Below are 24467 nucleotides of genomic sequence, written 5' to 3'. Positions count from 1 at the left end.
TCTAACATACTTTTAAATAGGATTATCATTGGTGCAAATTTCATCCCGGGTTTCATCAGAAGACATAGTTTTCCTTCTCACCGAATTAAAAGTCATAAAAATTGCAAACAATATCTTGAACAGTAGGAAATATATTATTTAACCGGAAAACTATTATCACACAAACAAAAAATTAAAAGTAGAATCTCAGATTTCTGTTATAATTTATGGTAGAGTTAATGAAAAAGTCGGCCAAAACAAACGGAAAACTGTTTGTGGTTAAAAATTATATATGACTCACAAACGATTCTAATGACGATTTCCTTTCTGACACTTAATGCTGTATGTAACATGTTATATATATATTTATTTTTCACAAAAGAACAGTGCGATAAGAAATAGACTATATATACGAATGCATTTTATTAATTCTATCGCAGTCTTAAAAAGCAGCATTAAGCGTTTATATTTATATCCAAAAAATAATACAAGAAAAATGTTTAAATTCAATAAACTTTTTGTGGTAATTTTAATTGCAGCGATAGCCATCGTCACTTCCAAAACTAATGCTATCGAGTTAACCGATGTTGAAAAGAGTGTTAAAGACACAAGACCAGCTGAGGCTGCTGTCTTAACACAGCTGAAAGTAATACAATCTAAATCTGATAATGCCATTTACAACTATAAATGTACTGTTGGTACTAACCTATCAAGTAAGTTTTGGAAATTATACCTTATTACGTTTTGTATGCGAGTTAATATTAAAAAACCTATAATTTTAGATCGATTGATTTGTACTGCTTCTGATAACAATTCTTGGAACTCTGCACAAAATGTTGAATTAAAATTACGCTGTCCCAAAAATGGCAGTGGTCCGACAGTGTCTTATGTTGAAATCAATTTTTCGGTATCATCTCCAAGTGTAAATTGTTATGTTCATGAGGGAGCTATTGGTTTGGGTTACATTGGTGTAACCGTTAATGCTTGGAGTACTTTGATATTTAATTATTTGGCAAATTTTTATACCTACCAATCGGTTTAGGATTTTAATATGGAAAATAAGGCAATTCGATTTTTTAACATCTTTTTTCAATTGTTGATATGGTGAACGATTTGTGATGATTGCACACAATTCTCAGAATTGCATTAAATATATATTATTACTATTATTAAAAATCCTTAATATATTTTAAAATTGATTAACTAAGATTTTTATGTCCTAATTAGGATTCTTAAAAATAATAAAAATTTTCAATAATTGATAAATCGACTTTTTTTTTTTTTTTGAAAAGGTACTTTTTAAAGCATTATTTAACCTTGTTAGTTTGTTACTGAATTTTCTACCAGTTCCCGTAGCGTAGGCCGAACGCCCATCAAATTTTTACATTTGGATCTTATATATAAGATCCAAATATTAAAGTTTTAAATTTACAGACGTTGCGAGCCAGAAAATGGACTTTTATGTTTTCACTAAAAAATCGAATTTTGTTAAGAAATAAAAGTGATCACAGATTTTAATCCTTTTTACCATAGGGCCTTCCGCTTAGCCAGAAAATTGACTTTTATGTTTTCACTAAAAAATCGAATTTTGGTGGCAAATAAAAGTGATCACAGATTTTAATCCTTTTTGCCCTAGGGCATTCCGTTTAGCCAGAATGTTGATTTTTATGTTTACACTCAAATATTGAATTTTGGTGGGAAATAAAAGTGATCACAGATTTTAATCCTTTTTGCCCTAGGGTCTTCCGTTTAGCCAGAAAATTGACTTCTATGTTTTCACTTAAATATTGAATTTTGTTGGGAAATAAAAGTGATCACAGATTTCAATGCTTTTTGTCCTAGGGCCTTCCGTTTAGCCAGAAAATGGACTTTTATGTTTTCATTAAAAAATCTAATTTTGTTGGGAAATAAAAGTGATCACAGATTTTAATCCTTTTTGTCCTAGGGCCTTCTGTTTAGCCAGAAAATGGACTTTTATGTTTTCACAAAAAAATCGAATTTTTGTGGAAAATAAAAGTGATCACAGATTTTAATCCTTTTTGTCCTAGGGCCTTCTGTTTAGCCAGAAAATGGAATTTTATGTTTTCACTAAAAAATTGAATTTTGTTGGGAAATAAAAGTGATCACAGATTTTAATCCTTTTTGTCCTAGGGCCTTCCGTTTAGCCAGAAAATGGACTTTTATGTTTTCACTAAAAAATAGAATTTTTGTGGGAAATAAAAGTGATCACAGATTTTAATCCTTTTTGTCCTAGGGCCTTCTGTTTAGCCAGAGAATGGAATTTTATGTTTTCACTAAAAAATTGAATTTTGTTGGGAAATAAAAGTGATCACAAATTTTAATCCTTTTTGTCCTATGGCCTTCCGTTTAGCCAGAAAATGGACTTTTATGTTTTCACTAAAAAATTGAATTTTTGTGAGAAATAAAAGTGATCACAGATTTTAATCCTTTTTGTCCTAGGGCCTTCCGTTTAGCCAGAAAATGGACTTTTATGTTTTCACAAAAAAATCTAATTTTTGTGGGAAATAAAAGTGATCACAGATTTTAATCCTTTTTGACCTAGGGCCTTCCGTTTAGCCAGAAAATGGACTTTTATGTTTTTACAAAAAAATCGAATTTTTGTGGGAAATAAAAATGATCACAGATTTTAATCCTGTGTTCACAGATTTTAATCCTTTTTGTCCTAGGGCCTTCCTTATTACGTTTTGTATGCGAGTTAATATTAAAAAACCTATAATTTTAGATCGATTGATTTGTACTGCTTCTGATAACAATTCTTGGAACTCTGCACAAAATGTTGAATTAAAATTACGCTGTCCCAAAAATGGCAGTGGTCCGACAGTGTCTTATGTTGAAATCAATTTTTCGGTATCATCTCCAAGTGTAAATTGTTATGTTCATGAGGGAGCTATTGGTTTGGGTTACATTGGTGTAACCGTTAATGCTTGGAGTACTTTGATATTTAATTATTTGGCAAATTTTTATACCTACCAATCGGTTTAGGATTTTAATATGGAAAATAAGGCAATTCGATTTTTTAACATCTTTTTTCAATTGTTGATATGGTGAACGATTTGTGATGATTGCACACAATTCTCAGAATTGCATTAAATATATATTATTACTATTATTAAAAATCCTTAATATATTTTAAAATTGATTAACTAAGATTTTTATGTCCTAATTAGGATTCTTAAAAATAATAAAAATTTTCAATAATTGATAAATCGACTTTTTTTTTTTTTTGAAAAGGTACTTTTTAAAGCATTATTTAACCTTGTTAGTTTGTTACTGAATTTTCTACCAGTTCCCGTAGCGTAGGCCGAACGCCCATCAAATTTTTACATTTGGATCTTATATATAAGATCCAAATATTAAAGTTTTAAATTTACAGACGTTGCGAGCCAGAAAATGGACTTTTATGTTTTCACTAAAAAATCGAATTTTGTTAAGAAATAAAAGTGATCACAGATTTTAATCCTTTTTACCATAGGGCCTTCCGCTTAGCCAGAAAATTGACTTTTATGTTTTCACTAAAAAATCGAATTTTGGTGGGAAATAAAAGTGATCACAGATTTTAATCCTTTTTGCCCTAGGGCATTCCGTTTAGCCAGAATGTTGATTTTTATGTTTACACTCAAATATTGAATTTTGGTGGGAAATAAAAGTGATCACAGATTTCAATGCTTTTTGTCCTAGGGCCTTCCGTTTAGCCAGAAAATGGACTTTTATGTTTTCATTAAAAAATCTAATTTTGTTGGGAAATAAAAGTGATCACAGATTTTAATCCTTTTTGTCCTAGGGCCTTCTGTTTAGCCAGAAAATGGACTTTTATGTTTTCACAAAAAAATCGAATTTTTGTGGAAAATAAAAGTGATCACAGATTTTAAACCTTTTTGTCCTAGGGCCTTCTGTTTAGCCAGAAAATGGAATTTTATGTTTTCACTAAAAAATTGAATTTTGTTGGGAAATAAAAGTGATCACAGATTTTAATCCTTTTTGTCCTAGGGCCTTCCGTTTAGCCAGAAAATGGACTTTTATGTTTTCACTAAAAAATAGAATTTTTGTGGGAAATAAAAGTGATCACAGATTTTAATCCTTTTTGTCCTAGGGCCTTCTGTTTAGCCAGAGAATGGAATTTTATGTTTTCACTAAAAAATTGAATTTTGTTGGGAAATAAAAGTGATCACAAATTTTAATCCTTTTTGTCCTATGGCCTTCCGTTTAGCCAGAAAATGGACTTTTATGTTTTCACTAAAAAATTGAATTTTGGTGGGAAATAAAAGTGATCACAGATTTTAATCCTTTTTGTCCTAGGGCCTTCCGTTTAGCCAGAAAATGGACTTTTATGTTTTCACTAAAAAATAGAATTTTTGTGGGAAATAAAAGTGATCACAGATTTTAATCCTTTTTGTCCTAGGGCCTTCTGTTTAGCCAGAGAATGGAATTTTATGTTTTCACTAAAAAATTGAATTTTGTTGGGAAATAAAAGTGATCACAAATTTTAATCCTTTTTGTCCTATGGCCTTCCGTTTAGCCAGAAAATGGACTTTTATGTTTTCACTAAAAAATTGAATTTTTGTGAGAAATAAAAGTGATCACAGATTTTAATCCTTTTTGTCCTAGGGCCTTCCGTTTAGCCAGAAAATGGACTTTTATGTTTTCACAAAAAAATCTAATTTTTGTGGGAAATAAAAGTGATCACAGATTTTAATCCTTTTTGACCTAGGGCCTTCCGTTTAGCCTTCCGTTTTACAAAAAAATCGAATTTTTGTGGGAAATAAAAATGATCACAGATTTTAATCCTGTGTTCACAGATTTTAATCCTTTTTGTCCTAGGGCCTTCCGTTTAGCCAGAAAATGGACTTTCATGTTTTCACTAAAAAATCTAATTTTTGTGGGAAATAAAAGTGATCACAGATTTTAATCCTTTTTGTTCTAGGGCCTTCCGTTTAGCCAGAAAATGGACTCTTATGTTCTCACTCAGAAATTGAATAAAAGTGATCACAGATTTTAATCCTTTTTGCCCTAGGGCCTTCCGTTTAGCCAGAAAATGGACTTTTATGTTTTCACTAAAAAATCTAATTTTGTTAGGAAATAAAAGTGATCACAGATTTTAATCCTTTTTGTCCTAGGGCCTTCCGTTTAACCAGAAAATGGACTTTTATGTTCTCACTCAAAAATTGAATTTCGGTGGCAAACAAAAGTGATCACGTTTAGCCAGAAAATGGACTTTTATGTTTTTACAAAAAAATCGAATTTTTGTGGGAAATAAAAATGATCACAGATTTTAATCCTGTGATCACAGATTTTAAGCCTTTTTGTCCTAGGGCCTTCAGTTTAGCCAGAAAATGGACTTTCATGTTTTTACTAAAAAATCTAATTTTTGTGGGAAATAAAAGTGATCACAGATTTTAATCCTTTTTGTCCTAGGGCCTTCTGTTTAGCCAGAGAATGGAATTTTATGTTTTCACTAAAAAATTGAATTTTGTTGGGAAATAAAAGTGATCACAAATTTTAATCCTTTTTGTCCTATGGCCTTCCGTTTAGCCAGAAAATGGACTTTTATGTTTTCACTAAAAAATTGAATTTTTGTGAGAAATAAAAGTGATCACAGATTTTAATCCTTTTTGTCCTAGGGCCTTCCGTTTAGCCAGAAAATGGACTTTTATGTTTTCACAAAAAAATCTAATTTTTGTGGGAAATAAAAGTGATCACAGATTTTAATCCTTTTTGACCTAGGGCCTTCCGTTTAGCCAGAAAATGGACTTTTATGTTTTTACAAAAAAATCGAATTTTTGTGGGAAATAAAAATGATCACAGATTTTAATCCTGTGTTCACAGATTTTAATCCTTTTTGTCCTAGGGCCTTCCGTTTAGACAGAAAATGGACTTTCATGTTTTCACTAAAAAATCTAATTTTTGTGGGAAATAAAAGTGATCACAAATTTTAATCCTTTTTGTCCTAGGGCCTTCCGTTTAGCCAGAAAATGGACTTTTATGTTTTCATTAAAAAATGGAATTTTGTTGGGAAATAAAAGTGATCACAGATTTTAATCCTTTTTGACCTAGAGCCTTCCGTTTAGCCAGAGAATGGACTTTTATGTTTTCACTAAAAATTGAGTTTTTGTGAGAAATAAAAGTGATCACAGATTTTAATCCTTTTTGTCCTAGGGCCTTCCGTTTAGCCAGAAAATGGACTTTTATGTTCTCACTCAGAAATTGAATAAAAGTGATCACAGATTTTAATCCTTTTTGCCCTAGGGCCTTTCGTTTAGCCAGAAATGGAAAATCCTTTTTGTCCTAGGGCCTTCCGTTTAGCCAGAAAATGGACTTTTATGTTTTCACTAAAAAATCGAATTTTTGTGGGAAATAAAAGTGATCACAGATTTTAATCCTTTTTACCCTCGGGCCTTCCGTTTAGCCAGAAAATGGACTTTTGTATTTTCACTAAAAAATTGAATTTTTGTGGGAAATAAAAGTGATCACAGATTTTAATCCTTTTTGTTCTAGGGCCTTCCGTTTAGCCAGAAAATGGACTCTTATGTTCTCACTCAGAAATTGAATAAAAGTGATCACAGATTTTAATCCTTTTTGCCCTAGGGCCTTCCGTTTAGCCAGAAAATGGACTTTTATGTTTTCACTAAAAAATCTAATTTTGTTAGGAAATAAAAGTGATCACAGATTTTAATCCTTTTTGTCCTAGGGCCTTCCGTTTAACCAGAAAATGGACTTTTATGTTCTCACTCAAAAATTGAATTTCGGTGGCAAACAAAAGTGATCACAGATTTTAATCCTTTTTACCCTAGGGCCTTCCGTTTAGCCAGAAAATGGACTTTTATGTTTTTACAAAAAAATCGAATTTTTGTGGGAAATAAAAATGATCACAGATTTTAATCCTGTGATCACGGATTTTAATCCTTTTTGTCCTAGGGCCTTCAGTTTAGCCAGAAAATGGACTTTCATGTTTTTACTAAAAAATCTAATTTTTGTGGGAAATAAAAGTGATCACAGATTTTAATCCTTTTTGTCCTAGGGCCTTCCGTTTAGCCAGAAAATGGACTTTTATGTTTTCACTAAAAAATTGAATTTTGGTGAGAATCAAAAGTGATCACAGATTTTAATCCTTTTTACCCTCGGGCCTTCCGTTTAGCCAGAAAATTGACTTTTATGTTTTCACTAAAAATTGAATTTTGGTGGGAAATAAAAGTGATCACAGATTTTAATCCTTTTTGCCCTAGGGCCTTCCGTTTAGCCAGAAAATGGACTTTTGTGTTTTCACTAAAAAATCTAATTTTTGTGGGAAATAAAAGTGATCACAGATTTTAATCCCTTTTGTCCTAGGGCCTTCCGTTTATCCAGAAAATGGACTTTTATGGTTTCACTAAAAAATCGAATTTTGGTGGGAAATAAAAGTGATCACAGATTTTAATCCTCTTTGTCCTACGGCCTTCCGTTTAGCCAGAAAATGGACTTTTATGTTCTCACTAAAAAATTTTATTTATGTGGGAAATAAAAGTGATCACAGATTTTAATTCTTTTTGTCCTAGGGCCTTCCGTTTAGCCAGAAAATGGACTTTTATGTTTTCACTAAAAAATCGAATTTTGTTGGAAAATAAAAGTGATCACAGATTTTAATCCCTTTTGTCCTAGGGCCTTCCGTTTAGGCAGAAAATGGACTTTTATGTTTTCACTAAAAAATCGAATTTTGTTGGAAAATAAAAGTGATCACAGATTTTAAGCCTTTTTGTCCTAGGGCCTTCCGTTTAGCCAGAAAATTGACTTTTATGTTTTCACAAAAAAATCGAATTTTGTTGGAAAATAAAAGTGATCACAGATTTTAATCCTTTTTGTCCTAGGGCTTTCCGTTTAGTTAGAAAATGGATTTTTATGTTTTCACTAAAATATCGAGCCAGAAAATGGACTTTTATGTTTTCACTAAAAAATCGAATTTTGTTGGAAAATAAAAGTGATCACAGATTTTAAGCCTTTTTGTCCTAGGGCCTTCCGTTTAGGCAGAAAATGGACTTTTATGTTTTCACTAAAAAATCGAATTTTGTTGGGAAATAAAAGTGATCACAGATTTTAAGCCTTTTTGTCCTAGGGCCTTCCGTTTAGCCAGAAAATGGACTTTTATGTTTTCACTAAAAAATCGAATTTTGTTGGAAAATAAAAGTGATCACAGATTTTAAGCCTTTTTGTCCTAGGGCCTTCCGTTTAGGCAGAAAATGGACTTTTATGTTTTCACTAAAAAATCGAATTTTGTTGGGAAATAAAAGTGATCACAGATTTTAAGCCTTTTTGTCCTAGGGCCTTCCGTTTAGCCAGAAAATGGACTTTTATGTTTTCACTAAAAAATCGAATTTTGTTGGGAAATAAAAGTGATCACAGATTTTAATCCTTTTTGTCTTAGGGCTTTCCGTTTAGCTAGAAAATAGATTTTTATGTTTTCACTAAAAAATCGAATTTTGTTGGAAAATAAAAGTGATCACAGATTTTAATCCTTTTTGTCCTAGGGCCTTCCGTTTAGGCAGAAAATGGACTTTTATGTTTTCACTAAAAAATCGAATTTTGTTGGAAAATAAAAGTGATCACAGATTTTAAGCCTTTTTGTCCTAGGGCCTTCCGTTTAGCCAGAAAATGGACTTTTATGTTTTCACTAAAAAATCGAATTTTGTTGGGAAATAAAAGTGATCACAGATTTTAACCCTTTTTGCCCTAGGGCCTTCCGTTTAGGCAGAAAATGGACTTTTATGTTTTCACTAAAAAATCGAATTTTTGTGGGAAATAAAAGTGATCACAGATTTTAATCCCTTTTGCCCTAGGGCCTTCCGTTTAGCCAGAAAATGGACTTTTATGTTTTCACTAAAAAATTGAATTTTGTTGGAAAATAAAAGTGATCACAGATTTTAATCCTTTTTGTCCTAGGGCCTTCCGTTTAGCCAGAAAATGGACTTTTATGTTTTCACTAAGAAATCGAATTTTGATGGGAAATAAAAGTGATTACAGATTTTAATCCTTTTTACGCTAGGGCCTTCCGTTTAGTCAGAAAATGGACTTTTATGTTTTCACTAAAAAATCGAATTTTTGTGGGAAATAAAAGTGATCACAGATTTTAATCCCTTTTGTCCTAGGGCCTTCCGTTTAGCCAGAAAATGGACTTTTATGTTTTCACTAAAAAATCTAATTTTTGTGGGAAATAAAAGTGATCACAGATTTTAATCCCATTTGTCCTAGGGCCTTCCGTTAGCCAGAAAATGGACTTTTATGTTTTCACTAAAAAATCTAATTTTTGTGGGAAATAAAAGTGATCACAGATTTTAATCCTTTTTACCCTAGGGCCTTCCGTTTAGCCAGAAAATGGACTTTTATGTATTCGCTAACAAATTGAATTTTGTTGGGAAATAAAAGTGATCACAGATTTAAATCCTTTTTGTCCTAGGGCCTTCCGTTTAGCCACAAAATGTGGGAAATAAAAGAGATCACAGTCCTAGGGCCTTCCGTTTAACCGAATTTTTTGGGAAATAAAAGTGATCACAGATTTAAATCCTTTTTGCCGTAGCGCCTTCCGTTTAGCCAAAAAATTGACTTTTATGTTTTCACAAAAAAATTGAATTTTGGAAAATGGACTTTTATGTGCTCACTCAAAAATTTAATTTTGGTGGGAAATAAAAGTGATCATAGATTTTAATCCTTTTTGCCCTAGGGCCTTCCGTTCAGCCTTTAATTTTGGTGGGAGATAAAAGTGATCACAGATTTTAATCCTTTTTGCCCTAGGACCTTCCTTTTGGCCAGAAAATTGACTTTTATGTTTTCGTCATCTTAGATTTTCACTATTTTCTCCATTAGAGCGTTATTTATTGATCTATAAAAAAGCCCTAACGAAATGAAATAACTTCCTAACTTATAATGAAATTACACCCCATTTTTGGGGATTTATTTCATATAAAACAAATCCCTAATTTTAAAATGAGATAAGTTCCCATTTAAAAACAAGTAGGAAAGTCGGGCATGGCCGCCATATGATACCCTACACCACTGAGTATGTTATAAATTTGGATTATATTTAATAACAAAGCATTTAAGTTGTTTACCTTAATTCCGAAATATAACGGTGATCGGTTAATCGATGAATTTTTGTCGATTAATCGCTCGAATAAATGAAAAATGCCAAATTTTGAATAACGAATAAACCGAATAATTTCTATCAATTAACCGATTAATAAAAAATCACTTTTTAACATTGTAACATTGATATATATTTCATATAAAATTCAATATCTCCTTAAATTTATTTGATGATTTTAAATCAATTCTTCAGAAACATTTTAAGAATTTGTTCTGATTTACCTACTTCTAGAATGGGTTCACAATGAACACTGGTTCATTGGAACGTATGAATTCTGGAACTAGTTGAACAAATCTCAAAAAATTAAAATTAATTAACATAATTTTTTATATAGAAAAAGGATTCACATGAGAAGAAAAAAACATAAAAAATTGACATAGAATTGAACTCAAATATGTTAAAAATTATAAAATATTGTAAAAAGGCCATAAGAAAGATCCAGTTTCCTTCTTTTTATTTATTTGGTTAACCGAATAATTTTGAATTATCCGATTATTAACCGGCTAACATAAAACCTCAAATAATTATTTGTCGAATAAGCCGAATAATACAAAAACCCGAGTAATTGAACACTCTAGTATATAAGATTCGGTAAGAAATCTTACTTGGTCATATACGAATTGATTTTTGGTCGGAAATATGAGTGTTCACATATTTTCTTTTGGAGTGATATTTAAGGAACTACGATTAAGGTTTTTCGAATAAAAAAATGGATTTTAAAACTTTCTCAATTGGACTGCATTTAATGATCAACATGGAAAATATATGTCATCACATAATTTCACTATTTTTGTTTTTAAAATTTTGAAAATACATATTAAAAATCTAGAGAACCTTTCCAACGAAACCAGTTACACACATATGTATATATAATACTAGGTTTTATTCAAATAGACCCAACCTGCAATTACTCCACAATGACTTTTACTTACACAACAACTTACTTTTCAATGACCACAACAGAGCAACTTTTTAACTCCCTATTTGTAAGTCTTATTAGAACCGATCGTGGGAAGAACTTGCCTCCAATGTAGTACTGTTAAATTAATTAATAGTTATAAATTTTCAATTTCCTTTTCAAAACCATTATCAAGTATACATTGTAATTCTGAGATTTCCTTTATCAATTTATATAAAAAGTTGTAGACAAAACAAAGAACATTAGAAAACATATTTGTTTATTTAATCTCCTAAATACACCAATAGAAATATTAATAGATCCAAAATTTTCTCAGAAAACTATTATCAGATAAACAAAAAAAAAAAAGAAATGTAGATTGTACTTCTCAGATTTTCTTTATCAATTTATGGTAGAAATATTGACAAAAAAGTCGGTCAAAACAAACAGCAATAAAATACTGTTTGCGGTTAAAACTAAATATGATTCACAATCGAATCTAAATATTCTTTGTTGATTAAAAAGTGCGATAAGAAAGCTATTTAACAAACAAAACGGACCTATAAATACGAAAGTACTTCTGTAAGTCCACCACAGTCTGAAAAAGAAACATCAAGCGTTTATATCTAAAAATAATTCAAGAAAAATGTTTAAAGTCAATAAACTTTTTGTAGCAACATTAATAGCCTTCATTGCCATCGTTTCTTGTAAAACTGATGCTATCGAGGTAACCGAAGTTGAAAAGAATGTTAAAGACACAAGTCCAGCAGAGACTGCTGTCTTAACACAGTTGAAAGTGATTGAATCGGATTCTGGTGCTGCCATCTATACATACAAATGTACCATTGGTACTTATCAATCAAGTAAGTTGGGAAAATAATATGTTTTATCTTTAGTATAGGTTTTAATATATAAAACAATTCTAATTTTAGATCGTTTGGCTTGTACTGCTCATGATAGCACTTCATGGAACTCTCTACACAATGTTGAATTAAAATTACGTTGTCCCAGAAGTGGAAGTGGCCTTACTTTGTCCTATGTTGAAATCATTTATTCGGTCTCATCTCCAAGTGTAAATTGTTTTGTTAATGAGGGAGCAGTTGGTCTGGGTTACATAGGCGTAACTGTTAATGCTTGGAATACTCTGATATTTAATTACTCTGCAAATTTTTATACCTACTAAATGTTTAAGGATTTAAATAATTAATCTCGTTTTCAAATAAAAGTGATAATACTATATAGTAAGATTATGTATATTTCATGAATGTAAACTAATTCCGTAGGGGTTTAAAGTTAATACGTTTTATTTTAAAGTTGATTATTAAATAATATTTTTAAATTATTGGTTCCTGGGATTTTTCGAAAATAGTTAAGAAATTCATATGGAGTCAATAACATTTTGTAAGGTTTTCATTCATACATTGGGCAAATATTTTTATCTAATATGAACAGTCACCCAATTTAATCAATAGCAATACATTGTAATTCTGAGAGTTACTTTATCAATTTGAATAAAACAAATTTAAACAAAACAAATAACAATAGTAAATATATTTATTTATTTAATCGTACAGATAGGGCCCAATAACTCAACCCCTGATTATGGTTTAACCGATTGATATGTATATTTCCAATTAAAATAATTTTTGGATGACAACTCTAAGGACTTCTGTGAAAACTTATATAGGATAAATAATTGTTAGATTTTCTTTAGCCATTCACAGTACAGAATATTGATGAAAATGTCTGTCAAAACAAACAACAATTAATGTCATTTCAAATATGATTCACAAATGAATCTAAATATTGTTTGTTGATTAAGAAATTGCGATAAGAAAATAATTTCAATTTATTAAACAAATAAATACGAATTCCATTAAATAAGTCCGGCACAGTCTTAAATGTAAACATCAAGTATTTAAATCTAATAATGAATCAAGAAAAATGTTTAAATTAAAACAATTTTTTGTGACAACTTTGATTGTTTCATTAGTCATAGTCCCCTGCAAAACTGATAATATCGAGGTAATAGATGTCGAAAATAATGTTACAGACAGTCCAGCAGAGACTGCTGTCTTAAAACTGTTGAATGTAACTGAATCAGATGCCGGAGCTGTCATATACACATATAAATGTACCGTTGGTACATATCAATCAGGTGATTTTTGATAATATGCAATACGTTTTTTATATTAGTTACCTATTTAAATTATACTATAACTTTAGGTCGTTTGGCTTGTATAGCGAATAATAACACTTCATGGAACTCTCCTCATGATGCTGAATTAAAATTACGTTGTCCCAAAGTTGGAAGTGGCGTAGTTTTGTCTTATGTTGAGATTCTTTACTCTGTAACATACCCCAATGTAAAGTGTTATGTTAATGAGGGTGCTGTTGGTTTGCGTTACATTGGCGTAACTGTTAATGCTTGGAATACTTTGATGTTTAATTACTGGGCGTATTTTTATACCTTTTAAAAATTTAAGAATCTTAATATTTAATCTCGATTTATAAGAAATGTGATAATGCTAATAGCTTTTTATATATGTATTTAAATAATATATTACAAATTATCAAGGCCGAATAGGTTTCAACCTGATTTTCTGATAAGGTAACACAGTAAGGGAGTAAAATGCTTACATAATAGCATTTTAAGTCATTATTCTTAGACGTTGAAGACAGTTGAGGCAACAACTTACCACGTTCGCTTATAAATATGGAGTTCGGTAAGTACTTACAACGAACATTGGCAAATAAGGACTTAAGTAAGTAGTTTTGTTTTTAATAAGAAAAAAAATCCAAGTTCTAATAGCAAGTCCACTGCGATTACTATTAGTTTTGACTTGTTTTCGTTTTTGTAAAAAACAACATTCAATAACAAAATGCCAAGGAAAAAACGTAAGTACTTGCATATATAGTTATTTGTAAGTCATTACTAGACTACTTCTTGGTAATACAGGCGGTATTTATTAATTATTCAAAAGTAAGTTCTAGTCAGTAAGTACATGTCATTACCATGTGTGTACATACATATGTATGTACAATTGTACACATCTGACTAAGCTAAAACATTTCATTTAGATAAACCGAAAGTTAGATTTGTTAAAATAAATCCGATGTTAAAAATTCTAGACAAATATATGCTTTTAATAAGATAAGATTCACTATGTAACCACTAACTATACACTTTTTCCATTTATGAAGGTATGTATATAATACAGCCAATTTTGAATTTTCATTAAACAATTTTAAATATTTATGAAATACACTCTGCCTAAAAGTATGCTAAAAATCATATTTTTTAAAATTGTAATATAAAATTTGTTCTACAAAATTTTGATAAATAAATAATTAAGAAAGTATAGTCGGGCGTGACCGACCATATGATATCCTACACCAGTTATGAATATTAAATGTGATTTATTTTTCATAATAAAGCATTTATCTTTTATTACCTTGTTCCGATACATTTAAGCAATTTATGGATGAAAAACAAATTTTTTGAAAGAGGCTTTATATGGGGGCTAGGGGCAAATATGGACCAACCCTGATAAAATTTTGTGAATATATTTATATGTACATAATATTTTATTGTGCTGAATTTCATCGCGATATTTGTGTTTATAAGTTAATTTTGGACATTCAAGAAATTTTCTGAAGGGGACTTTGTATGGGAGCTAGGGTCAAATGAGAACCGATCTCTATGAAATTTGGCAAGGTCATCAAGACTCGTATTATCGTATAAAAGGCTCGTATAAAACTTAGTTGTGCCGCTTTTTATCAATATACAGGTATTTTTTAAATAATTATGAGCTCAGAAGCCCTTTTCGGGGCGTTCTGTTGTATGGGGGCTAGGTGAACTAATGGACCGATTTTAACCATTTTCAAGAGGCTTCGTCCTTGGGCCAAAAAAAAGAGTGTGTGCCAAATTTCATCCAATTGTACCTTGCGCACAAGGTTTACATGGACAGCCAGCCAGACGGACGGACGGACAGACGGACATAGCTTAATCGACTCAGAAAACGATTCTAAGCCGATTGGTATACTTTAAGGTGGGTATAGGACGAATATTTTTGTATGTTACAAACATCAGCACAAACCCTTACACCAATATTAATAATCGAATTTTTATTTATAACTAACAATACTAAATTATTATTATCGACTGTAAAACTAGTTAATAAATATATTTTAAGCATTACGTTTTTTTGTGCCTTTTCGAAATTTCCATAGCAACTAATATAAATTTTAAAATCTTTGTAATTATTATAGTACATATTACAATGATGTGTGTTTGTAATTAAAATGGGTGGACGTTGCACCTTTTATTATCGACTATTTCGACAAATATTGAACTTACAGTATAGTATACAATTGGGTGGGGTCTGAATAGTGGGCGTGGCATAATAATATATCGACAAAACCATATATGTGTAACTGACTACAATTAAAATTTTAATTATATCATCATTAAAAAAAAATCTAAACACCCTGTTTGTTATTGCATTTTAAAGATATACACACACTAAAAATCAGTTCCTTCTAAATTTCTACTGATAAGTTTATTAAACATAAATAATAACAATTAAATTGAGTGTAAATAGTAGACGAGAACTTTTGGTAAATAAATTTCTGTTCAAACAGTTTTCGACAAAGTCTTGAAACGAACAGAACGGCTGTTAACCAAAATAAAAATATTATCAGTCACGGCTACACCTGTCGAGGAAATATTTTTGTTTTCAAGAAAACAAGTACTCGTGATAACGAAACAAAATCATAGAATATCGGGAAATTACTAAAAAAATTCAAATATAATATGAAATTATCCCTAAAATCATAATGAAATATGCTAAAATTTATTTAATATTAATAATTATCTGTCAAATATGCTGTGAAATAAAAGGTGATAAAATTAAAATTGTCAGTTTAAATGCCTGGAATTTGTCAAATGAAAATGGAAGTAAGTTTCAAAACAATTTAATGACAAATAAATAAAAAGAAACTGTTATAAATCAATATTTAAAAATATTTTAACATAAAAATTTATTATTAAATCGTAATTAAGACAGTGTTCTTAAAATATTATTTATAATTATCAAAGTTAAATATAAAACATATTGAAAATAAAGTCTTAATATATTTATCAATGTCAATTGACACTTCAATATAGGGAGAGAGTGCGGGAGATAGAGAGAAAATTAAAATAACTTTCGTTTTATCTATCATTTAACCTGTTAAGGGGAAAAATTATAAACAATAGGGAATAGTGAAATAAATAATAGTTAAATTGCCTGGTCTCCAGGGATAATGGAATAAATATAATGGTTGGTTCTTTAAATATTTTAAATAAAGAGAAACTGAATTATACTAAATAAACTATTGAAATATAATTTTCTTTAGACATAAAACAGTTTTTTTGTAGTTTTTAAATGACAGGTCTAACTTTAATCGTTTGGCTCTTTTTTCAATACTTTTCTCGATTTGGTGTCTTATGATCTCAAGAATTTGTTTATTAACAATGGATATACAACTTATTAAAAGACGTTACATAAATTTTGATTAAAATGGGTTAATTTAATAACATCACTCTCTTTGGTTTAACTCTTTTTTATTTAGAACATAAAAAGAGAAGTACAAAGTGTAATCAATAACAATTCAAAAATTTAATTTTATATCAATGTGATGAACACAAACGCTCTCGGCGATAAGATAAGAAATTGTAACTCTAACAATTATTAATCAATTTTAGCGTGCAAAATTAGGTATTTGTTAGTTTTTTTTTATTGACTGTTTATATACAATTAATAACCTTAAGGTGCAGTAGCAATCTTTACACAACTTTATTCTGAGAGTAATAATAAAATAAAAATTAAATTTAGAAATCTACATTTTTAAGAAAAATACACTAGACTAATAGGGGACAATATTCGTAAGAGGGTGACCATAGGTTTAACATACTTAAAATTCGCGTTGATAGTGAAGTTTGTAAATTGGTCAAAATTTGATATCTAGATTCTATTGGGATAAATTCAAATTTTGGAATATCTAGTCTATAGTCTAGTCTATAGTCTAGTCTATAGACTAGTCTATAGTCTAGTCTATAGTCTAGTCTATAGTCTAGTCTATAGTCTAGTCTATAGTCTAGTCTATAGTCTAGTCTATAGTCTAGTCTATAGTCTAGTCTATAGTCTAGTCTATAGTCTAGTATAGTCTATAGTCTAGTCTATAGTCTAGTCTATAGTCTAGTCTATAGTCTAGTCTATAGTCTAGTCTATAGTCTAGTCTATAGTCTAGTCTATAGTCTAGTCTATAGTCTAGTCTATAGTCTAGTCTATAGTCTAGTCTATAGTCTAGTCTATAGTCTAGTCTATAGTCTAGTCTATAGTCTAGTCTATAGTCTAGTCTATAGTCTAGTCTATAGTCTAGTCTATAGTCTAGTCTATAGTCTAGTCTATAGTCTAGTCTATAGTCTAGTCTATAGTCTAGTCTATAGTCTAGTCTATAGTCTAGTCTATAGTCTAGTCTATAGACTAGTCTATAGTCTAGTCTATAGTCTAGTCTATAGTCTAGTCTATAGTCTAGTCTATAGTCTAGTCTATAGTCTAGTCTATAGTCTAGTCTATAGTCTAGTCTATAGTCTAGTCTATAGTCTAGTCTATAGTCTAGTCTATAGTCTAGTCTATAGTCTAGTCTATAGTCTAGTCTATAGTCCAGTCTATAGTCTAGTCTATAGTCTAGTCTATAGTCTAGTCTATAGTCTAGTCTATAGTCTAGTCTATAGTCTAGTCTATAGTCTAGTCTATAGTCTAGTCTATAGTCTAGTCTATAGTCTAGTCTATAGTCTAGTCTATAGTCTAGTCTATAGTCTAGTCTATAGTCTAGTCTGTAGTCTAGTCTAGTCTATAGTCTAGTCTATAGTCTAGTTTACAGTCTAGTCTATAGTCTAGTCTATAGTCTAGTCTATAGTCTAGTCTATAGTCTAGTCTATAGTCTAGTCTATAGTCTAGTCTATAGTCTAGTCTATAGTCTAGTCTAGTCTATAGTCTAGTCTATAGTCTAGTCTATAGTCTAGTCTATAGTCTAGTCTAGTCTATAGTCTAGTCTATAGTCTAGTCTATAGTCTAGTCTATAGTCTAGTCTATAGTCTAGTCTATAGTCTAGTCTATAGTCTAGTCTATAGTCTAGTCTATAGTCTAGTCTATGTCTAGTCTATAGTCTAGTCTATAGTCTAGTCTATAGTCTAGTCTATAGTCTAGTCTATAGTCTAGTCTATAGTCTAGTCTATAGTCTAGTCTATAGTCTAGTCTATAGTCTAGTCTATAGTCTAGTCTATAGTCTAGTCTATAGTCTAGTCTATAGTCTAGTCTATAGTCTAGTCTATAGTCTAGTCTATAGTCTAGTCTATAGTCTAGTCTATAGTCTAGTCTATAGTCTAGTCTATAGTCTAGTCTATAGTCTAGTCTATAGTCTAGTCTATAGTCTAGTCTATAGTCTAGTCTATAGTCTAGTCTATAGTCTAGTCTATAGTCTAGTCTATAGTCTAGTCTATAGTCTAGTCTATAGTCTAGTCTATAGTCTAGTCTATAGTCTAGTCTATAGTCTAGTCTATAGTCTAGTCTATAGTCTAGTCTATAGTCTAGTCTATAGTCTAGTCTATAGTCTAGTCTATAGTCTAGTCTATAGTCTAGTCTATAGTCTAGTCTATAGTCTAGTCTATAGTCTAGTCTATAGTCTAGTCTATAGTCTAGTCTATAGTCTAGTCTATAGTCTAGTCTATAGTCTAGTCTATAGTCTAGTCTATAGTCTAGTCTATAGTCTAGTCTATAGACTAGTCTAGTCTATAGTCTAATCTATAATCTAGTTATAGTTTAGCCATGTCTATAGTCTAGTCTAGCTGTTGATTGGTAAATTACAAAATTGCAAAAACCTAAATTGGTTTGCCTTGGCCATGTGTGGTATCAAACATGATCGATAAATGGGTGGCGGTAAGAAAATCAAATCAAATGTGTCGCAAAATAGCATAAAAAGGGAGGGGTCGTTTAAAACTATCGCAATAGGCTAAATGGCCACCATAATCGACGAATGGGAATAGGAGACTAAAAACTTATATGGTCCACTATTATTAACGATTCTAAATCAAGGTTAGTAGTAAAAGTAATCTGAGGTTATATTGCCTCAGGTTTTTTTTTCGCTAAATAGCGAAAATTCTACCCGACTTAACCTAACATAGGATATTGTGTCTAAAAACTTGTATTTCTATTAAAAGCTTTAATTTCTAATATTTATATTTTTTTAGCTATTCACATAAATAATTTAAAAAGTCCCATTGGGGTATATACAGCTTTAAAAGAGGAATATGGTTGTATTTTGGAGTCGAAGAATGACGACAGCTTACGCTGGATTGCATATGACAATTGGACGTTTTCCACAGTCTTCGGTGGTAAGTTCAATAACGAAAAAATTACTTAAAACCTTAGCTAATAATACAATTATAATTTTTCAGTCACTATTGACAAGGGACAACGAGTTAATCTCACTCTACATGGTATAGATACAGTGTCCACAGTACATTTAAATGGTTATGAAATTGGTAAAACTGAAAATATGTTTATACGCTATTCCTTTGATATTAGTACCTATTTAAAGTCTAACAATATTTTGGAAATCAAAATAAAATCACCCGTCTTGACGGCAAAGGAGCGTGCGGAAAATCTCAAGGAAAATGGAATCAATGTACCTCCCGATTGTCCGCATGTTCGTACAAATGGTGAGTGTCATCGTAATATGTTGAGAAAAATGCAGGCAAGTTTTGGTGGAGATTGGAATTTAGCTGCACCATCGATGGGAATATGGAAACCGGTAGATTTAGAATACTATGAAGTGGCCATAATGAGAGATGTCGATGTGGCGCTACGTCATAACGATACACATTGGACTATGGATATGAGATTGTTTCTTAGTACCGATATACGTCAGAAGTTTTTCTGCGATGTCAAGTTTATAGCAGTGTAAGTAGTGAATGAATTTTGCGTGAAAATATTAAAATTATTGTTTTTAATTATTTTTTTAGAGAACTTCTAGATAATCCTATAGTTTTTAAACGCGAAATTTCTTACAACTCTCTTAAAATAGAATTTAAAGTGGATATACCAAAGGTGAGTAGTTTTTATTCAAATCGTAAACCTAGTTTTACACACATTTTTAAGACTATTGTAATATAATTTTGGAAATTTATTGTTTTTTTGTTTCTAGACCAAAATCAAATTATGGTGGCCCAATGGTTATGGAGAACAGAAATTGTATCCTTTATATTTTGAAAGTAATTGTTATTTAAATCCCGCCGGACCTAGACTGAAATCGAGAACAAAATCTCAAAAAACCATAGATGTAGGTTTTCGCACCATAGAACTGGAAGAGGATTTAGATGGTACCTTAAACTTTCAACTTCCCTTATATAAATATAATAATAATTTTTAAATAATTTTTCAGATTTCGGACGCACTTTTTATTTTAAAGTTAACGATCAGCCAATTTTTATTAAGGGTGCCAATTTTATGCCCTCCCATATCTTACCCGAATATTCGTACAGAGAAAGTAAATTATTACATCTTATAAAATCAGCCAAAGAAACCCATTTGAATATGTTAAGAGTTTGGGGTGGTGGTTTCTATGAATCGGATACATTTTACAATTTAACCGATTTCTATGGTATTTTGGTGTGGCAAGATTTGGCATTCACTGCTTCCACTTATCCCTTTACCGATTCATTTGTAGAGTAAGAGTTTTATAGTTAATTTTGATATTAGAAATTATAGAACTTATTTTTTATTTCAGATCTGTTCGTTTGGAGACTTCACAAAATGCTAGACGTTTAGCTTTCCATCCCAGCTTATGTATGTTTGTGACTAACGATGAAATTGAATTGTATTTGACAAAGAATAAAACAGAATTGGGCGCGGACTCGGCACGTCTAGAGGAGGAATATAAGCAAATGTTTATGGGCACTATACGTCATGAGCTCAATGTTATATCACGTAATGATTTTAATCCTAGGGCAGGTCCAATGATTTCGTCACCTTCAATGGGAGTGGAAGAGAGTAAGAAGGAAATATCAATAGATCCGCAAAATCCAAATTATGGTGATGGTGAGTAAATAATAACGTTGTTTTATTACGTCCAGATAATGTACACTTTAATTTTTATTTTATTTAGTTCATTTCTGGGAAGATGAAAAAGATGGCATGGATCCAGATATTTACCCGCGAGCCCGTTTCATATCGGAATATGGGTTTCAGAGTTTACCAGCTCTGACAGCATGGAATCGTACTATTAATAAAGAAGATAATTTGTCTGATATTGTACAGCATAGACAACATGATCCCAAGGCCTTTATACCAATATTACAATTAGTATTAAGACATTTTGCATTGCCAGCAATGGACTGGGAAAAGAATGTGGAGTCTTTAATCTATCTATCACAATTGACACAAGCCATGGCCACTAAAACTGCCACTGAGGTATTTAGATCTCACAGAGCTCATAAGAGAACAATGGGCGCTATTTACTGGCAACTAAATGATAATTGGGTGGCACCCTCTTGGTCTAATATCGATTATTTTGGTAACTATAAGGTTAGAACATAAAGTAGTTGTAATGCATTAAGTAGAGTTATCATTAAAAATATATTTCCTTCCTAAAATAGATGGTTTGGAATTGGTCTAAAAAATTCATGGCTCCCACCGCTATTATAGCCTTAATGGATGTAAAAAATTCTCGCATCAATGTCACCGTTACTAAAGAAGAAACAGTTAACGATATTGAAAAACCTGAAAAGTTTAATATAACAATGTTTACATTCCTATGGTCTGAATTATATCATAGAAGATCTATAACATGGGAAGTTTCATTGGTATTTATTTACAAAGTTTTCCGAAATATTTCCGTTTTTAATTTAAAATCTTTTTATAGACTTCTAATGGTATTAATACTGATTACTTGGATATGAGTACCGTATTCAGTCAGCCCTTTACACGTCAAAATTGTTTTTTGAAGTTTGTGTTATCTCAAAATAATAGAACTATATCCAGTACTTTTATAATACCAAGCAAGATTACTGCCACCAATGGTTTGTCAGATCCTCAGTTAAAGGTAAGCATTGGTGATTAAGACAATTTTAAGGTTTAAGTTTTGCAATTAAACTTTTTTTCTCTTGTATGTAGTACGGTCTATCTTCGACGTTTTGTTTAAATACTAATATTGATTATATACAATACTATACCATTACAATAACTGTTAAAAAACCCGCTGTATTTGTTTATTTGGAACTTTATCATCCTGCTGTCGAGAAATATAAACTTTCGGAAAATGGTGTTATAATAACGGCACCCATTAAGGTGATTCACCTAGAATTTCAATTGAAAGCAGCACCATGTGTTACTCTTACCAAAGAAAACATACGTATTATGACAATTAATGATTTGATATTAGGAGATTCACCCGGTAGTAATAATAATAACGATAACAACGTTACACCAACAATGGAGACAATGGATACAAGTACAACGGATGAAAACCCCTTAAGGGTGAATAATAATGATATAATGGTTGAGGTTAAAAGTGATGTTGCTGATTTTGAGATCGATTTAAATCAAGTATAAACTATATATAATTAAATTAATATTATTTTATCTCGCATTAAATATGTATTTATAAATTAAAACTTCAGTATGGCAAAATTATACATGTATACAATAGAATGTATGTTTCTATTATTATAAATCATATACCAAAACTAAACTTATATACATATATGTTTTTCATTATCAGGGCTATGAAGTCAATAAACTAACAAAAACCCAATAACATTTCTTTTATATATTTTATTAATAAATTAGAACGTATGAAATTCAGTGACTGGAAAATAGTGATTTGCATTATACTGCAAATTATGAAAGAAATGAAATTTCAAATACCATTTGACTAATATTTGTTACGTTATATTAATAACGGTGCTAAAACAAAACCATTACTTCTGCAAATAAAAAATTATATATTATTAAATTAAAAATTTAAAAACTATTGTTACTGGCTTTAGTTATTCTATATTAGGGAGTTTACATTACTTTCAAATAATGGTGGTATCATTGCAATAAATTGAAGAATTCGCAACTTTAAAAACAGCAATAGTGCATATTTATGATCAGGGAAACCAAATTATTCAAATTTATGTTTTTAATGGTGCGTCTCTTTTTATACCCTACACCACTTTAGTGGGTATTAGTGGCTTAGAATCATTTTCTGAGTCGATTTAGCTATGTCCGTCCGCCTGTCCGTCCGTCTGCCCGTCCATGTAAACCTTGTAATCAAACTACAAGTCGCAATTTTAAAGATAATTCAATGAAATTTGGCACATGATCTTCTATGGTATCGGAGACAAAGCCTATTGAAAATGGTAACATCGGTCCATTATTTCACCTAGCCCCCATACAACTGAACCCGACGAATAGGGATTTTAAGTTCATAATTATGTTTAATATACTTGTATCTCGACAAAAAGCTACAAAACCAAGTTCTATACTAGCCTTGATGGCTTTCCTGAATTTTATAATTATAGGGTCACATTTCTCACCATAGCCCCTATTCAAATCCCCCTTCAAAATTTGACTTAAATGACCACAATTTTGTTCAACGATAAATGGCTTAAGTATAATTCAAAACAAGGTACAATTCAGCTTAAATGCTTTATTATGAAAACTAAATCACATTTTATTTTTGTAACAGGTGTAGGGTATTATATGGTCGGCCTCGCCCGACTATAATTTCTTACTTTTTTTCCTACAGTCAGGAAGGAACTAAAAGAAACATTTAATTTGAAATATTAAATGGGAGAGGTACCAAGCCCTTATACGAAATATGCAATAAAATTCGTATATATCCCGCATCAAACCGTATGCCGTAAAAGGAATAGTCCCCTATAAACATCAGGGTGATATTACTCATCAAATTTACTGAAGAGGGCCTTATATCAGAGGTAGGGTGAATTATTTACTGTTTTTCATAAAATTATTCATCAATATTTTTAGACCGATTTTGGTTCATATAAAACATGTTTATAACAAATATCACTTTCCGAACATTTCCACAGGAAATTCGGTGGAAAGATTTACGCAAGAACCTTACTTATGTTATATTTCATCTCTATACTCGTACTTTCAATAATTATCTGAAGGGGACATTAATTAATTAATCGGACAATTATGAACCGATCCATGTAAAATTTAATACAGAGATTTTGGCTTGCATGAAACTTATATGTGTCGAATTTCATCTTTTAAGACAGATATGCCCATTAGAGTTGTTTTTCGGGGGTCCACTTGTATGAGGGCTTACGAAAACGTGGACCGATATAACCCATTTTCAATATTTCAATATTTGTGGAAATTTTCAACACTCTAGCTCATT

At 30.7% G+C, this 24467-nt stretch overlaps 5 protein-coding genes across 5 annotated transcripts; all 5 read left to right on the top strand.

Annotated features, from left to right (window-relative positions):
• The first annotated feature begins 395 nt into the window (after positions 1-395).
• Positions 396-1239, top strand: LOC119599567. The gene is made up of 2 exons (XM_037949374.1): positions 396-692; positions 762-1239. The coding sequence occupies exons 1-2, from the start codon at positions 476-478 to the stop codon at positions 1019-1021; spliced, it is 477 nt and encodes a 158-aa protein (XP_037805302.1). The 5' UTR covers positions 396-475; the 3' UTR covers positions 1022-1239.
• Positions 1240-2688: 1449 nt separating this feature from the next.
• LOC119599559 lies at positions 2689-3200 on the top strand. Its single transcript, XM_037949360.1, has one exon. It carries the CDS (start codon positions 2689-2691, stop codon positions 2980-2982), a length of 294 nt encoding a protein of 97 aa, XP_037805288.1. The 3' UTR covers positions 2983-3200.
• Positions 3201-11576: 8376 nt separating this feature from the next.
• On the top strand, positions 11577-12281 carry LOC119599584. The gene is made up of 2 exons (XM_037949396.1): positions 11577-11869; positions 11939-12281. Exons 1-2 carry the CDS (start codon positions 11653-11655, stop codon positions 12187-12189), a joined length of 468 nt encoding a protein of 155 aa, XP_037805324.1. The 5' UTR covers positions 11577-11652; the 3' UTR covers positions 12190-12281.
• A 615-nt stretch (positions 12282-12896) lies between these two features.
• On the top strand, positions 12897-13590 carry LOC119599573. Its single transcript, XM_037949383.1, has 2 exons — positions 12897-13164; positions 13233-13590. The coding sequence occupies exons 1-2, from the start codon at positions 12951-12953 to the stop codon at positions 13481-13483; spliced, it is 465 nt and encodes a 154-aa protein (XP_037805311.1). The 5' UTR covers positions 12897-12950; the 3' UTR covers positions 13484-13590.
• Positions 13591-15663: 2073 nt separating this feature from the next.
• On the top strand, positions 15664-22859 carry LOC119599578 (beta-mannosidase-like). Its single transcript, XM_037949389.1, has 11 exons — positions 15664-15966; positions 19303-19446; positions 19510-20014; positions 20077-20161; positions 20259-20433; positions 20496-20781; positions 20841-21151; positions 21219-21637; positions 21709-21915; positions 21975-22154; positions 22226-22859. Exons 1-11 carry the CDS (start codon positions 15846-15848, stop codon positions 22661-22663), a joined length of 2871 nt encoding a protein of 956 aa, XP_037805317.1. The 5' UTR covers positions 15664-15845; the 3' UTR covers positions 22664-22859.
• Positions 22860-24467: the final 1608 nt, after the last annotated feature.

Source organism: Lucilia sericata, unplaced genomic scaffold (genome assembly GCF_015586225.1).
Source record: "Lucilia sericata isolate MDLA Ls3-8-SP2 unplaced genomic scaffold, ASM1558622v1 Contig000082F_arrow, whole genome shotgun sequence".
In the NCBI taxonomy this organism is placed as follows: domain Eukaryota; kingdom Metazoa; phylum Arthropoda; class Insecta; order Diptera; family Calliphoridae; genus Lucilia; species Lucilia sericata.
Note: the sequence above shows the minus strand (reverse complement) of the source record. Positions and strands in the feature narration are given on the sequence as shown.